The 13,030-nt window shown below is 45.5% G+C and overlaps 1 protein-coding gene and 1 pseudogene across 1 annotated transcript; one reads left to right on the plus strand and one right to left on the minus strand.

Annotated features, from left to right (window-relative positions):
* Nucleotides 1–2,024: 2,024 nt before the first annotated feature.
* On the minus strand, nucleotides 2,025–5,819 carry LOC109474003 (annotated as a pseudogene).
* Nucleotides 5,820–8,010: 2,191 nt separating this feature from the next.
* Nucleotides 8,011–12,915, plus strand: LOC109474002. The gene is made up of 4 exons (XM_019774199.1): nucleotides 8,011–8,383; nucleotides 10,011–10,445; nucleotides 10,875–11,018; nucleotides 11,298–12,915. The coding sequence occupies exons 1-4, from the start codon at nucleotides 8,230–8,232 to the stop codon at nucleotides 11,876–11,878; spliced, it is 1,314 nt and encodes a 437-aa protein (XP_019629758.1). The 5' UTR covers nucleotides 8,011–8,229; the 3' UTR covers nucleotides 11,879–12,915.
* The last annotated feature ends 115 nt before the right edge of the window (nucleotides 12,916–13,030 follow it).

Consider the following 13,030-nt stretch of genomic DNA (forward strand, 5'->3'; position numbering starts at 1 on the left):
AGAAATCATGCAGACGTGTCCACCTGGGTGTCTTCTTCACGATTTTGCCGCATTCGGTTACCTGTATGCCACCGTGAGCGGGTAATTCCCAAAATTTCCCCAAACTTCCGGAAATCGTCCCACCATCCTAATATGGCACGTTGTACAGAGAAACGGAGGGCCGCCCATATTATTTTCTGGGAAAAGGAGCCCGTCAGCCAGTCGCTTGCCGCTAAAACCCCGTCCACACGGGCCATACAGCGCTCATTCAACCAATGCAGGCCACAGTGCACCGTTAGAAGCATATCTGTGACAAATCTACCGCAATATTGCGAGTTTTCGGCAGAAATTGGCGAAAAGGTTGACGTTTCTGCCGATGGCACAGGCCTAAGCAGTTCGGCGAAGCGCCGATTTTCTTGGAAGTGATTTGCATTCATGTTTCTCAGTACTGAGCAAGAAGCGCCTCCTGCTATTCCAGTAAACTGCGTCGACGTATCAGGACCGAATTGTTGAGCTAAAATACTCATGTTATAATGCAGGGCGGCAGAAATTCGTGTTTTTGTATAGAAAACGGCAGAGCCCCGGAAGTGGCTTTGTCGCAGATGACTTGTTTGGAAACCTGAGTACGTAAATGGGCTCTCGGCCAACATCAACAAAGACTGGTCGGCGAGGCTGAGTATGGAGTCTAACGCATATCGCAGATCGAGGAAAATGTTCGATATGATGTAGAATTAGGACGTTTTGCATAGACATCGCGTATTCTGTGACGAAATACGATGTGCTTGAGGTATATCAAGACTTAAAGATGGAAGATTGGTAAGTTTATCTCAACAAATGGAGACGTCAATCTCCCCAACAGAGTCCTGATGTTATTGGCATTGGCAGGTTGAGAGACAGGTTGTCGCCTAAGGGCGACGTCTGTTGATACCTGATGGAATTGCAAGGAAAGGACAGCGCGTCTTGTTTTCTCACTGACTTGTTTGTTGAGTAAAAAAGTGGCATATGCAGGATGTCTAAGTAGTATGTGCGGATTTTGCGGTGCAATTCCAGGGTCAAACGTTATAAGACTTACTTGACATAGGGGCTCCCGCGTCTCGTGACGCATGAGGCAGTCAAAGTAGCCCAGCTTCCTCTGTCAGCAGCCAGCCTCAAGGCTTCCTTCCAGCTCTTGTTGACTGCTTGGAGGTCCCTTTCGACTGTCTGTCGCCAGTTCATCTTTGGACGCCCCCTCCTTCTCCGTCCTTCTGGGCACCACTGTAGGACTTGGTTGGCAAATCTAGATCTGACAGGTGGGAGTCTGACAGCGTGTCCTAACCAGCTGAGGCGACATTTGCATATGATGGAGGACACTGGTTGTTGATTGGCTTGGAGTATGATGTTCTTATTTGAGATAATAACGTTATAACGTGTGAACATTTATTAGAGACCTTAACTGGGACTCAAGAAGACAAAAGTATCGTCCTTAGCTGGGTCTTTGCCGATACCCAGGCTAGGTTGTTAAAATAAATATACCGTACATCAACTGTGCAGTATTTGATTCTTTCAAAACTTTATTCACACATTTCTTCAAAATAACTTTTTCTGTTACATAAAAACACTCATTATTCTTGGCAAAAGTATGTAATATTATGCAGTCTTTAAGTAAAGTCATTTTTACCGAAATGCAATATACCATAACGTCATATACTACTATTAGTATCACTCCCCTCTGACCTTAATACATCCACGGTGCCTCTCCACAATTCAGATTTTGTGGCGTCATCAGTAGACAGATTATACCACGGCAAACACACCAGTAGTCAATTATATGCGTTTCACACAAAGCTCAAAACTCGGACAAAATCTTTAACAAATTTAAAAGCCAGAGAGCCTGAAGAAACGTCAAGTATGCCGCTCAGAGTTAGCCTGGGTGCCAGACCCATAGCACACTGGACACATATCTCAGTGAGCACGCATGGCACCCAGGCTACTCAGAGTAGACTTTTAGTAACGTTACATTTCAATGTAACATTGTAGTGCTGATAGGTTTACTTCAAAATGCTGCGTTTTCGACTAGTGAGTATTTTCTCTTCAGAGATGCCCGTTTTACCGTTCTGGCTACTGTACTTGGACGGTATTAGCGACTCTCCCTGGCATGCCCACAGTCGGCGTTGAGGTACAGGAGGTAGCTCTCGTCCTCGGGCATTCCGGGACCGCTATCCACGTCCACGTCCACCCCGGTGTCCAGGGACCCGCGGGTTCTCCCTGGGTCGCCTCCCGGGCCAGTCCCGCTGGTGTCCGACGGCCAGGCAGACGGCTCGCCCGCCGAGCCAACGTACAGCCCAGATATGCCCGACTCCCTACAGTACACAATGTATTGGTCAACGTTGTGATAACGTTTGAAAGGATGTTAACACTTAGGAAGTGCCATGTTGATATGAATAGTGGCTGCCTCTATGTAATCAAGCATTGGCACATTTAATGATTTAACCAAAAAGATTTACGTATCTTACACATGGAAACGCGCGCGCATGACTCTATAACTAGCACATGTACTATTTTATCAATGATCAGAAGTAGAATTTGTCTAATAGATATCTATCGTACTGTACTAACGTCGGATGAAACTTCTAATATTTCAGCTATAGTTTCTACATCCATGCCGCACATGACAGCGGCTTGAAGTAACACAGTACTAGTATATGCTGACATAGTTACCTGCTGAGCGCAGTGCGCAGGGTGTCGAACGACGTGGCTCCGCTAGGGGTGGTGAGATGGGCTTCACGGCTGAGGCCTACAAAAGACAAATACGTCAATGACAGAGACGATTTGGATCAATAGCAACTAGTAAATATGGAATATGTTGACAGGAGTCTAAATCCCTCCTGCTATAAAATTGCAACATGATATAACCCAACACTAGTTACCATGGTGACAGATGTCTGGTTCAGGTCATTAACCTTATTTGTTTGAAGAAGAAGAGAAAACAGAGGAAAAACAATATGTTTTCCTTCCGTGAACACAAAAAAGAAAGGTAAATTGCATAGTGTAATGTATTTTGGGAGGACGTACCGAAGGGTATGGGCGCGGGCTTGTCCTCCGTAGTTGTTCCGTTCTTGCTTTTCCGGCTTGTGTCCTTGGGAGAGACCTTGGAACTGTCTGAACCGGTCTGGTTTGAGCCCTCGGGTTTCATCCGTGTGCAGTTCTTGATGTACCGACAGATGCCGAACCTCCACTGGGCCCAGCCCGGCTTCCAGAAGCACCAGTACGTCAGGTACGACATCAGCAGGGCGCCGACCAGTCCGCAGGCCGCGTACACACCCGTCAGGTCAGGGCCAGTTGTCGTCGTCTCTTCGTCGTCTGGACAAAGCAGGAATCACCAATATATTGGGTCGTCATAAGCCACATCGTGGATCATCTCTAATAGACATTTTCTATAAACTATATCTGTGCGTTTAGTGACATATTGTCGAACCTTTCCGGGACAAAGTGTTGTATCTTGTAGAGACAAGTGACCGAAAACTGACCCCTCATGCTCCCTTAATTTTCCTTAAATATGTGTTCAAAATCTTGCAAATCATGCAATCAGAAGCAGTTTAAGTCGAGTCTTAGGATGTTTTTGTTTTGTCCTAGGACGTTACGTTGGTCAAAAGCCGTCCGGAGCTCGATGTCGACATCTACTCACCCGAGCCACAGTTGGCAGGCGGTCCTTGCGACCCGTCCGAGGAGTCCCCGCAGTTGTCCACGTCGTCACAGCGGAGGGACCGGGAGATGCACCGGCCGTTACTGCACTGGAACTGCGACTCCTCGTCCGCACACGTCTCTGCAACGGGGAGAACGTTTCCATTCAACAAAAAAAATCATTTTTATATATATTTCAACATTTCATGACTGGACATGGTGACGGCACATTCAAGAAGTTTTTTTCAACATATTTTATGCCGCGGCCAACGCAGCAGACAAAAACAGGACAGGACCATACTCATTTTCACTTGAGTTAAAGTGAAGAAATTAAAGTCGTGTAAAGTGCCTTTTCCAAGGGCCACAAGATCGGTGGCATGTCAGGACTCGAACCTGGGACCTTTTAGTTCAGAGTCAAGCACTCTGCCGATAAGATACGCCACACGACCCCACACACAAACCAAGCATTGAACAACAATTCAGAACAGAAACTAAAGGTCACTCTACTGGAGACTACTCCACCTACCCTCCTTGAATGCGGTGTAGTCTGCCGTGAAGTTGATGAAGGTAGAGTTGTCCAGGAGTGACACCACCAGTAACATGTAGTTCCCTGTAGACACGTACTCCGTCTCCATGGCTGACTCCTGGCACACGTTCGCCAGTTCTGTCCCGGCGTTACTGTTTCCGTCGTACAGCTAAGAGGATGGATGAACATAACATGTTTGAAATGATTCACGGCCCTTTTTGCATCCAGTGTAGTTTTTAGGGCTTGGAAACCAGGTATTTCAAAGTATATATTCTAGTCTATCTACATGCTAAGTTGAAATAACACTATCCCAATGTATATCGACATTCATGGAGCAAAAATGCCCAAAATGCTGACGAAAAACGGTTACTGCAAAGACCTGGGTCGATTTTAAGGGTACCACCCAGAAAATAAAGGACTAATCTTGGGACTAGTTTTGAATGCCTTAAGTTTGAAATACTGATTCAAATGTGCTAATGTGGAACAGCATGTGTCAATATCATACAGATTGCCTTATTTAGAGTATTTCCAGTTTTGCCGCCCTGAAATTGCATTGGATGCCTTAAACTTTCGTAGAATAATTAATGACATTGGCCCAAATATCTTTTGGCCATTGGCCTACATATAGCGTAGGGAGGATTGTCATGAAACTTGGTAGGTGGGTAGGTGTTGATGATTAGATTTTGAGCCCCCTGGCGGCTTGTATTGTGCAGTTGTTCCTGTATGATGTAGCATTATCACTGACCTTGGCGAACGTGAGCGAACAGTCGCCGGGACTTGCCGAGAAGGACCGGAAGACGAAGCGGAGGAGCTGATCGTCCGTCTCCGCCTGCATGGTGAAGCTGCAGGTGGAGACCGTCCCGTACAGACGGGTGACGTTCAGGGGCTCGTACGAGTTCAGAATCTTCCCGGGGCTGGGGAGGTCAGTTGTGCCGCATCCCACGTCACTCAGGAGGCCCACTGGTTGATATGAAATATATATCAATCTTACTAACAATATTGAGGTACTATCATGAAAGTTCATATGTGTTGGTAGTTACATGTTTAAAGTTAAAACTTTTGGTCTAACACAAAAAAATTCTCTCACCTAGAGCAGTCTACTGAGAGGAAGACCAGAGTCACTGGTCGAAAGCTCTATGTTGGAGAATTTTTTTGTGTTGGACAAAATCGACACCGTGTAGTACTGTATTTCGTTTTATTGCCCTTTAACAAAGTAAAAATGTTATTTCATTTCATCTTTTTCTTTATGTATGTTGTTTTTGCTCTGGTTTGCTAAAACTACTTGGCAATGTACACATAAAAAATGACATTATGACACTGCGGCAACGTACTTACCGCTGTCGATGCCATGTCCGACGCCAACCGACATCAGCAGAATGCACCAGACGACAGTTATCTTGTAGGTTCCGTCAGACGACATCTTCCCCTGCTAGTGACCAAGCATGTCAGAAAAGAACGTCTGTTTTCTGTCCCAACACCTAGAGGTTCTCAGTCACTTGCCCAGTATAAAACTTGGTGTTTCTTCAACTCCGAAGGTTCAAAGTCGTCTGATGTGGGTATTTGTCCGCCAAAATTCGTCTTACCTCCCGGTAATACCAGGAGTGGTATTCTACGGGACACTCCGGGTCCAGCTTTCTTCTGCAGTCTGAATGGGGATCAGATCTTAATAGGATTGTGGGAAGACCCTGTATTGGGGGAAGACGGGACGGGTCGTGTGTAATCCCGTAAAGCTAGCTTAAATGGCGCACTAGCGGACACTTGAGAAATGTAGCAAACGAGAACAAGACAGATATTCTCCCCCATTTTGGAAGGACGGCTAAGATTTCATTTCTGGTTTCGTGTAAGACCAGCATCTCTGTTGTTAAGAACACATGGTCTAACAAGAGAACCAATTGTAGACGTTTATTGTTATCCAAACATCCCAATAGTTAGTTAGTTACTCAGTTACTTAAACCACAATACATTTTATTAATATGTATTAGGCAACAGTTCCATGATGTGAAATATTTCGCATACATCAATTTCTACTTCCAACTCCTTTAAATTTGAAAACATCGACCAGAAAATGTTGGTAGAAATTGTGTGTATCAATTCTGGCAGTTGTTTGGGTTATTACGTACATATGTGTATCACTACGAAAATCAAAGGCATTGATATATGCATTTACGCGTGGCTCCATATCTGTTACTTGTGTTATTTTTAAAGAACGTCGACGGTAATGATGAGTTTGTGCGATCGTTCCTTGCAAATTGGACGGTTGGGATTGTTTCTTTTGCACGACAAAGTCATACAAACAACCCCCCGACACGCCCTCCTACTGAACCAGCCAACGGTGACCAACACAGTATTCAAATTTGGTCTGAATGTTCCACAGTTAGATGGGAGGATCATCTTCTTCTGTCGTGTCCGCGTATTGTTAATAGTGAGTGACTGGTGACATCGTAGGTGGCAAAACACGGGCTAGTATGAATGCTAACCCATTCTAGCCTGGTTACCAGACCTATTATAGCTACCGAGTCCTACATCCTCTCCGCAAATAGGACTCGGGGAGCTATAATAGGTCTGGTAACCAGGCTAAACCCATTCAGGTGCCCCACATGGCGAGCTCGGCAAGTTGTGACTACCCCCTCCCCACCCCACCTCATATCTTCAAAACAGTCACATCACTCAGGTGTATTCCAATCAAACAATTGTCGATGTCAGCTAATCTATATGGATCTTTGTGGATCAGAGTGGATCTTTATGACCAAAAAAAAACCATGTCGGTCACACATGTGCCTAAACAAGAATTTTATGAGAACGATACTTGAAATCATGGACATATTTATTGTTGATCTTTAATTTGATTTGCTGTGACTCATACCTTGATAATCGTGGATACATGAAGTTGCACACCCTTTGTGTATGTCCATGGAGGTGAAAAAAATGACGTCCTAATCTTGAAGTGTTGTCTAAAATTTGACGACATCCACTGACGGTGACGTCATCGGTGTCTCTAACTCTCGTCTCGTGAACTCTTGTGGTCTTAGCGCCATTTGGGAGATCGAGAGGGTGCACCGGACTGTCAGTACGATACTGTAAATTTGTTTCGCCAACGAAACCGCATGCTGAACACTATGAAGCTTGAAATCGAACACAGACGCAGTCAATTCAACGTACTGAGCTTGTATTTGCACGTTTATGTCATTCGGTCAAAGGAAGGTCGCATTGCCACACTGAGAACCAGCAACCTTTGCAGACCGTATGAATGTTGAAAACAAGTTTAAGCTGATCAGTCCTGACAAAGCCCTCGGCACAAACACTTACTCTGGAGTGGCAGGCTCGTCGCAAACACATTAACCCTGCCTCGGGTAAAATCATGATCCCTTACAGCGGCCCTCAAGCATCAGGCCGTAATCCTGCCTGGTTACATTGGCAGAAATCCGTCTTTTCTTCTGCTGTCACCAAGCGCGGGGATTATGTCCATGGAGACGACAGACGCCCTGGAAACTACCAAACAACTTCCGCGGAGCCGAGTTTTTAAGTACTCGCTAAAAGGTTGGAACTATAAGGTTTAAGCAGAACTGTTGAAAAGGACGACGGCAGACTTAAACTAACAATTAGACAGCGAGGAAAGTGAAATCGAGCGGTGTCGCTGGTTGAAGAAAGGAGACGATTCTTGTATTCCTCTGTTTTTCTTAAGCTTTCCACACTTCAGGTAGGGAAGCATTCGTAGCCAAAACGCCGTCCCCTGAGAGAAAACACGTGCATGTCACACGCTTGAGTGTCAGTGAATGACCCGCAAACATCCCAGAAAATCCGCACACAAGTCCCTGTAGGAATCCCCCGTTTGTTTGGGCACCGGGGATCAGGTAGCTGGTCGTGTAAGTGATATCAATTAGTGCCATACTTCTGCTCAATGAGAGGGGAATACTGAGCGACAAAGGACGGCGGACAAAACCAACAAACCGACTGAACAGGCCAATATTTCTTCCTGTCACCGGCTTTTCTTTACCACAAGAGACTCGAGTACTAGCGGCGTAGGACAACATGTACCCGGGCTGTACGATGGGTTAGCGCCGGTCATGTCTGGCTCAATGGGACCGGAGCGGAGGGGCCGTGTTTGCGCAAGGGTCGACGGACGTCGCCAGACGTGGCCGACATGTGCCCGTAACCTTGGTCTTCTCTGTTTCCTCTACTTTTCGGTGTCGCTATGCCAAGGACAGGGACTCCCGACGAGTAAGTGACCGCATTTGATACACGTAACAAACCATATAACCATCTGTATGATGTGATTTTGTGTCCGACTACAATGTTTCGGTTTGTCATGCAATGAAATGTTTGGTATCATTTCACGATTCTCACAATCATTTTGTGTTTTGATCAAGCTGACAGGACATTACTGTCATCTATATTTCAAAATTCGTCAGGAACAGACAGAGAAGTGAAAAATCTAACTTTATTCCTACGGAAAGTTGTGTTTTAAAGCAGGACCACGCACGGCCTACTGTTGCCCAGCTGAACTCACAGAAAGTCCCCGTTTGTTATCAGCTGTTCATTTCTAACCGTAGCGAAGTTTTCCGTCATGGTCGACACGTTTTTGTGGCTTGGCTGCCGGGTCTAGCACCTAGTGTGTTCTGAATCCACTCATTTTGCGAGCGATTTTCTTGCCTTTTTCATTCTCGAACTAGTACAAGACGCTATAGCTCACATATTAACACACTTTAAAAACCCCCAAAAACTGTGTCTATAGCAGTTTGGAGGGCAAATGTCATTCAGTGTATCAGATTGTATCAGTGACTTTTGGGTGCGTAAAACCGGATGCCTAATAATGACTCAAATGGTCCAAAACGGTCCTAACCTTGTACTCACTGCGCTAATGGATAAGAAAATGGTGTAGGAAAAAGGGTACTACGTGTAGTAACAATTCCAGCTCACTATATATAGCGTTTTTCGTATTTTTCTATAATAGCACTGTGAATCAGGAGAATTTTAAAAGACACAAGTATCTAAATCTTGAGTACGAACACTAATATTGCAGTTTGAAAGTTATCAGATGACCATGTCCATTCCTCGTGCTACATGCCGTTTTTATGTACTTCCGAGTTAACAAAATACCAGATGCCTTGATCTGCCGCCAAAGTCATGCAACTGTAGCAACCGCACGTTTCAGTCACACATGCATGTCCAGAGAACGAACCCTGGTACGGGGGAAGGAGCTACCATACAGCATTCCCACGAATAACACTTTGACTTGAATATAAAGAGCAGACATGCCATCCTTACATATTTTCGTACTTAATCCGAACAGAAAATTGTTCTAAACGTGCATGCGTGCCATGTGGTGGAAATCGGAAGGCATGCCAACACGGCAAGTGTACTAATCCGTAAGGACAACAAGATTTCTCAGCGAGGTCGTCCCGAAAGTGTGTCTTTGGTTCACGTATGTCGTAGATAACGGTGTCAATGTTACAGTAGTTATATGGGTTGTCTGTATGACACAGCAAGCCTTTTTTAACGGAGTGGTTCAATGCAAGGTCTATACGACCACTTCTCGGCATTGAAGTAGAAATATGAAAGAAACATGGCTATGTCAAGAGATGGCGGTGAGCGTTTGATTTGAAAGCCTGTACATTGTAAGTTGGTGGGAAACACTTGTCAGGGAGGGAATTCCAAAGCTTGGCCGTACGGGGAAAAATCAAAATTTTGACAATCAGATTTTAGAAGTAGACCAGTATCATTTCACAAACCGTGAGGTGAAATATTGAAAACATTGGAAAACTGCAATGATCGGTATCGGAGAGTGAAAGACGGTTACTTTTAGCAGCATGGTCCATATAACTCATACACATATTTCCTCCTGCAGTATCCATGGTGAACTCATGTGGCACATCAGACCAGGACAACGGCAAGATCGTGGAGTCTCATGACGACTCAGTCAGCGACTACGTCACGTCATCGCCGCTGGATTGCAGTTTGACCTTCCAGGTGCCCTCGCCGTACACAAACATCCTGTTCCAGTTCAGATTCTTCGAGATAACAAGTTCTTTGACCACCACAACTTCTACCAACCCTGTCGGGACGACCCAGTCAGCGGCTGATGCCTGCGACGACATCGGTGCCCATGTGACATTTTACGACAGTTCGTCCACGTCGGCGTCGGTCCTGTCCGGGCCGCTGTGCGGCAGCAGCACCCCGGGGAGCGTCGTCACGACCGGCGGCAACCTGACGATGCGACTGGTCATCACTGCCGCGTCCGCGCAAGTCAGCTTCGTGGGAGACTACACGTCCTTCCACACAGGTATGTCATGTATCTACTGTAGTACTTCGATGAGCGCTGATATGTAATATTGCTACTACAAGGGAAGGAAGAATAATCCAAGTCACCATTATCAATTGTACGTTTGATCCAGTCGACAAATGATCAATACTTGTGTACGAACATCCATATGAGAAGATAATCATCGGATAAAGTCCTGTGAAGGTTTCTGGATCCAAAGTAGAATATTGGCCCCAAAGTAAGTAGCCTGGGTACCATCCTGGTTAGTTTACCTCCACCCCCTGAGCTATCAACGTAAACTAACCAGGATGGTACCCAGGCTAAAAAGTAAGCGCTCCGAAATGGGAGAATGATCTAGAGGTCCTCTGCAAAAGAAACTGTCTGTGATATGTTTGTTTTGCTGAATGTAAAGTGTAAGTTATGATAGTCATACTAGTATGTTTCTTGCAGACGCAGGCTCCTGTACTGGAGGTAACCTGTTCCAGTGTACCAACAGCAGGTGTATCGCGTACGACCTGACCTGCGATCAGACCGGCATCGACAACTGCGGGGACGCGTCGGACCAGTCCTTCGGGCCTCCTGCAAACTGCAACCGTAAGTTGATGTCTTGTAACGCGGTACACTGCGAGTTTTCTATCAAAAGCTCATGATTTTCATGGTCTTTTAGGTCAGTTTCTATCCAAATTTATCTGTTTCTTGTGCCTTGTGTTGCCATTGGCATTGCTGACAGATTACCCTGTATGAAAAAAAAAACGCCTTACGGTTTTTTAAAAGTCTGTCAGTGACTGAGCAAGGATAGACGATGTTCTAGTACAGGAAACCAACGTGTTTCTGGTAATAAGCAAAATGATTTGTTTTTACATCGTGTTACAGCGACCACTGCACCCCCGGCCGTGGTGACAGAGGAAGGACTGAGCCCAGCAGTAGTTGGCGTGGTGGGCACCATGGGAAGCCTCACGTCCGTGGTGGCCCTCTATTGGCTCCTCTGGAAACCTGGTTGGCTGACGTGGCGCCTCAGCTCGTTACGTCACGTCAAGTACTTCTTATCCATCGGCCCTCACTGTCTGTCGTGTTCGCAGTTCTGTCAGAACAAGCTCTGCTCTCCCGTGGACTCCTGTCTCGGCACGGGCGCTACGCTAGTTACAGTCACTCCTGTCGGCATCACCATCGTGGTAGCCGAGGCAGAGGCGTCCTCCTCCGCTACAGCCTCGCAAAATGCACACATCGTGAAAAAAGAGCCCACTAAAACGCGACCTCCGAAGCGACCAGGCAGTCCCTCGGTGGCGGTTGCACCTGCCGCCGCCGCTGCCTCGTCCCCTCCCCTCCTGTCGGTAGACTACGGGCGGAACGATCTGGTCAGGCTGACCACGGACAGGGCGAGGCCCAGGGAAGGTGACTACTTGGACCAGTACGTCTGGGCCAACAAGAAAAGACTCGGGATGGACCTGCTATAGACCTGTCCTCAGTAGCAAAAAGCACAAATTATACAATGAACTCATCTCAGTGAATGTCACATTTGTGGTCTTCAAATCTTTAAAGCACAACCTGCAAGAGCTAAAGGACGCTGTACTCAACTACATACAGTTTTCAGGGAAATACGACAGGTGATAAATCCGTCCATCATTTAACCTCAAAACAGCAGGAATGACATTTTCTGTTAGCATTTTTTGTGAGTGTTCTATCAGCTTTTCATGATTTGCGGGCCGACACAGAAGTAGACTTGCAGACGCATAGAACTTGGCATTGGTTGATTTTCTTGTACGCTATCGTCCCCTCCTAGAGGGTTAAAGGCTGTCTATGTACATGTATGTTTTCGAAGTAACTAAGCAGGCTCAGCCTGAAGTTTGTTTGTTTGCTTATTTCTGTGTACAATATCGTTCAATAATGATAGCCTATCTTATGGACCACATTGTCAAAACGGGTTTTTGAGTTGTGTAAATAAAATTGGCAGATCGGGTAGTGAAATCAGGACGTTTTGAGACGTTTTATAACTGGTTGCAGAACAAAAGCAGCTGTTTGCGTTTCGTAATAAAAGATTATATATTAGTTTTGTACACATGTGTATGAATTATCAATTAACTCATAGTGTATATCTCCTGTCAATAATGATTAAACAGCTTCATTATGTACAGTTGGAACAACCGTTATTCCTGAAAGGGGTTCATTCGGCCCCCTTTTCAAAACAGTATCAGGGCTAACCAAACACCCGTGGTTCTAAAGATCGTTTCTACTTTTTTGTGCATAACAGCAGAAAGTTGTGATTCCTGGTAAACAAAAATTCGACGAAGCAACAAGTACGCCGAATGGTTTCTACTACAATTGAAACATCGAGATTTGTTGCTCAAATTGCATATGAATTCATCTTTGCTGACTTTTAAGAAACCACGAAGCATTCATTTGCTGCAAGAAATTATCATCATTCGTTAACACTGTGCTGCAAGTCCTGTAGGTGCATCGTATGTGTGGCCTTGCCGATACTATATAAGTACTTAAGATACTATATATATATATGTGTGTGATAGCGCTGGTTCTAATGTATCTCCAGGTGATGGAATTTGAAATATGAAAAGAAGAATCATCTCATCGCGCAGGTATCACACAATTAC

This window comes from Branchiostoma belcheri, unplaced genomic scaffold (genome assembly GCF_001625305.1).
Source record: "Branchiostoma belcheri isolate BF01 breed outbred unplaced genomic scaffold, Haploidv18h27 scaffold3, whole genome shotgun sequence".
Taxonomy (NCBI): domain Eukaryota; kingdom Metazoa; phylum Chordata; class Leptocardii; order Amphioxiformes; family Branchiostomatidae; genus Branchiostoma; species Branchiostoma belcheri.

Excerpts from the sequence above, each read along its gene's own strand:
- LOC109474002 (XM_019774199.1), top strand. The coding sequence starts at position 8,230 with ATGTCTGGCTCAATGGGACCGGAGCGGAGGGGCCGTGTTTGCGCAAGG. Across the intron at positions 8,384-10,010 it reads AGGACAGGGACTCCCGACGA|TATCCATGGTGAACTCATGT; the intron begins GTAAGTGACCGC and ends TTCCTCCTGCAG. Across the intron at positions 10,446-10,874 it reads CTACACGTCCTTCCACACAG|ACGCAGGCTCCTGTACTGGA; the intron begins GTATGTCATGTA and ends TGTTTCTTGCAG.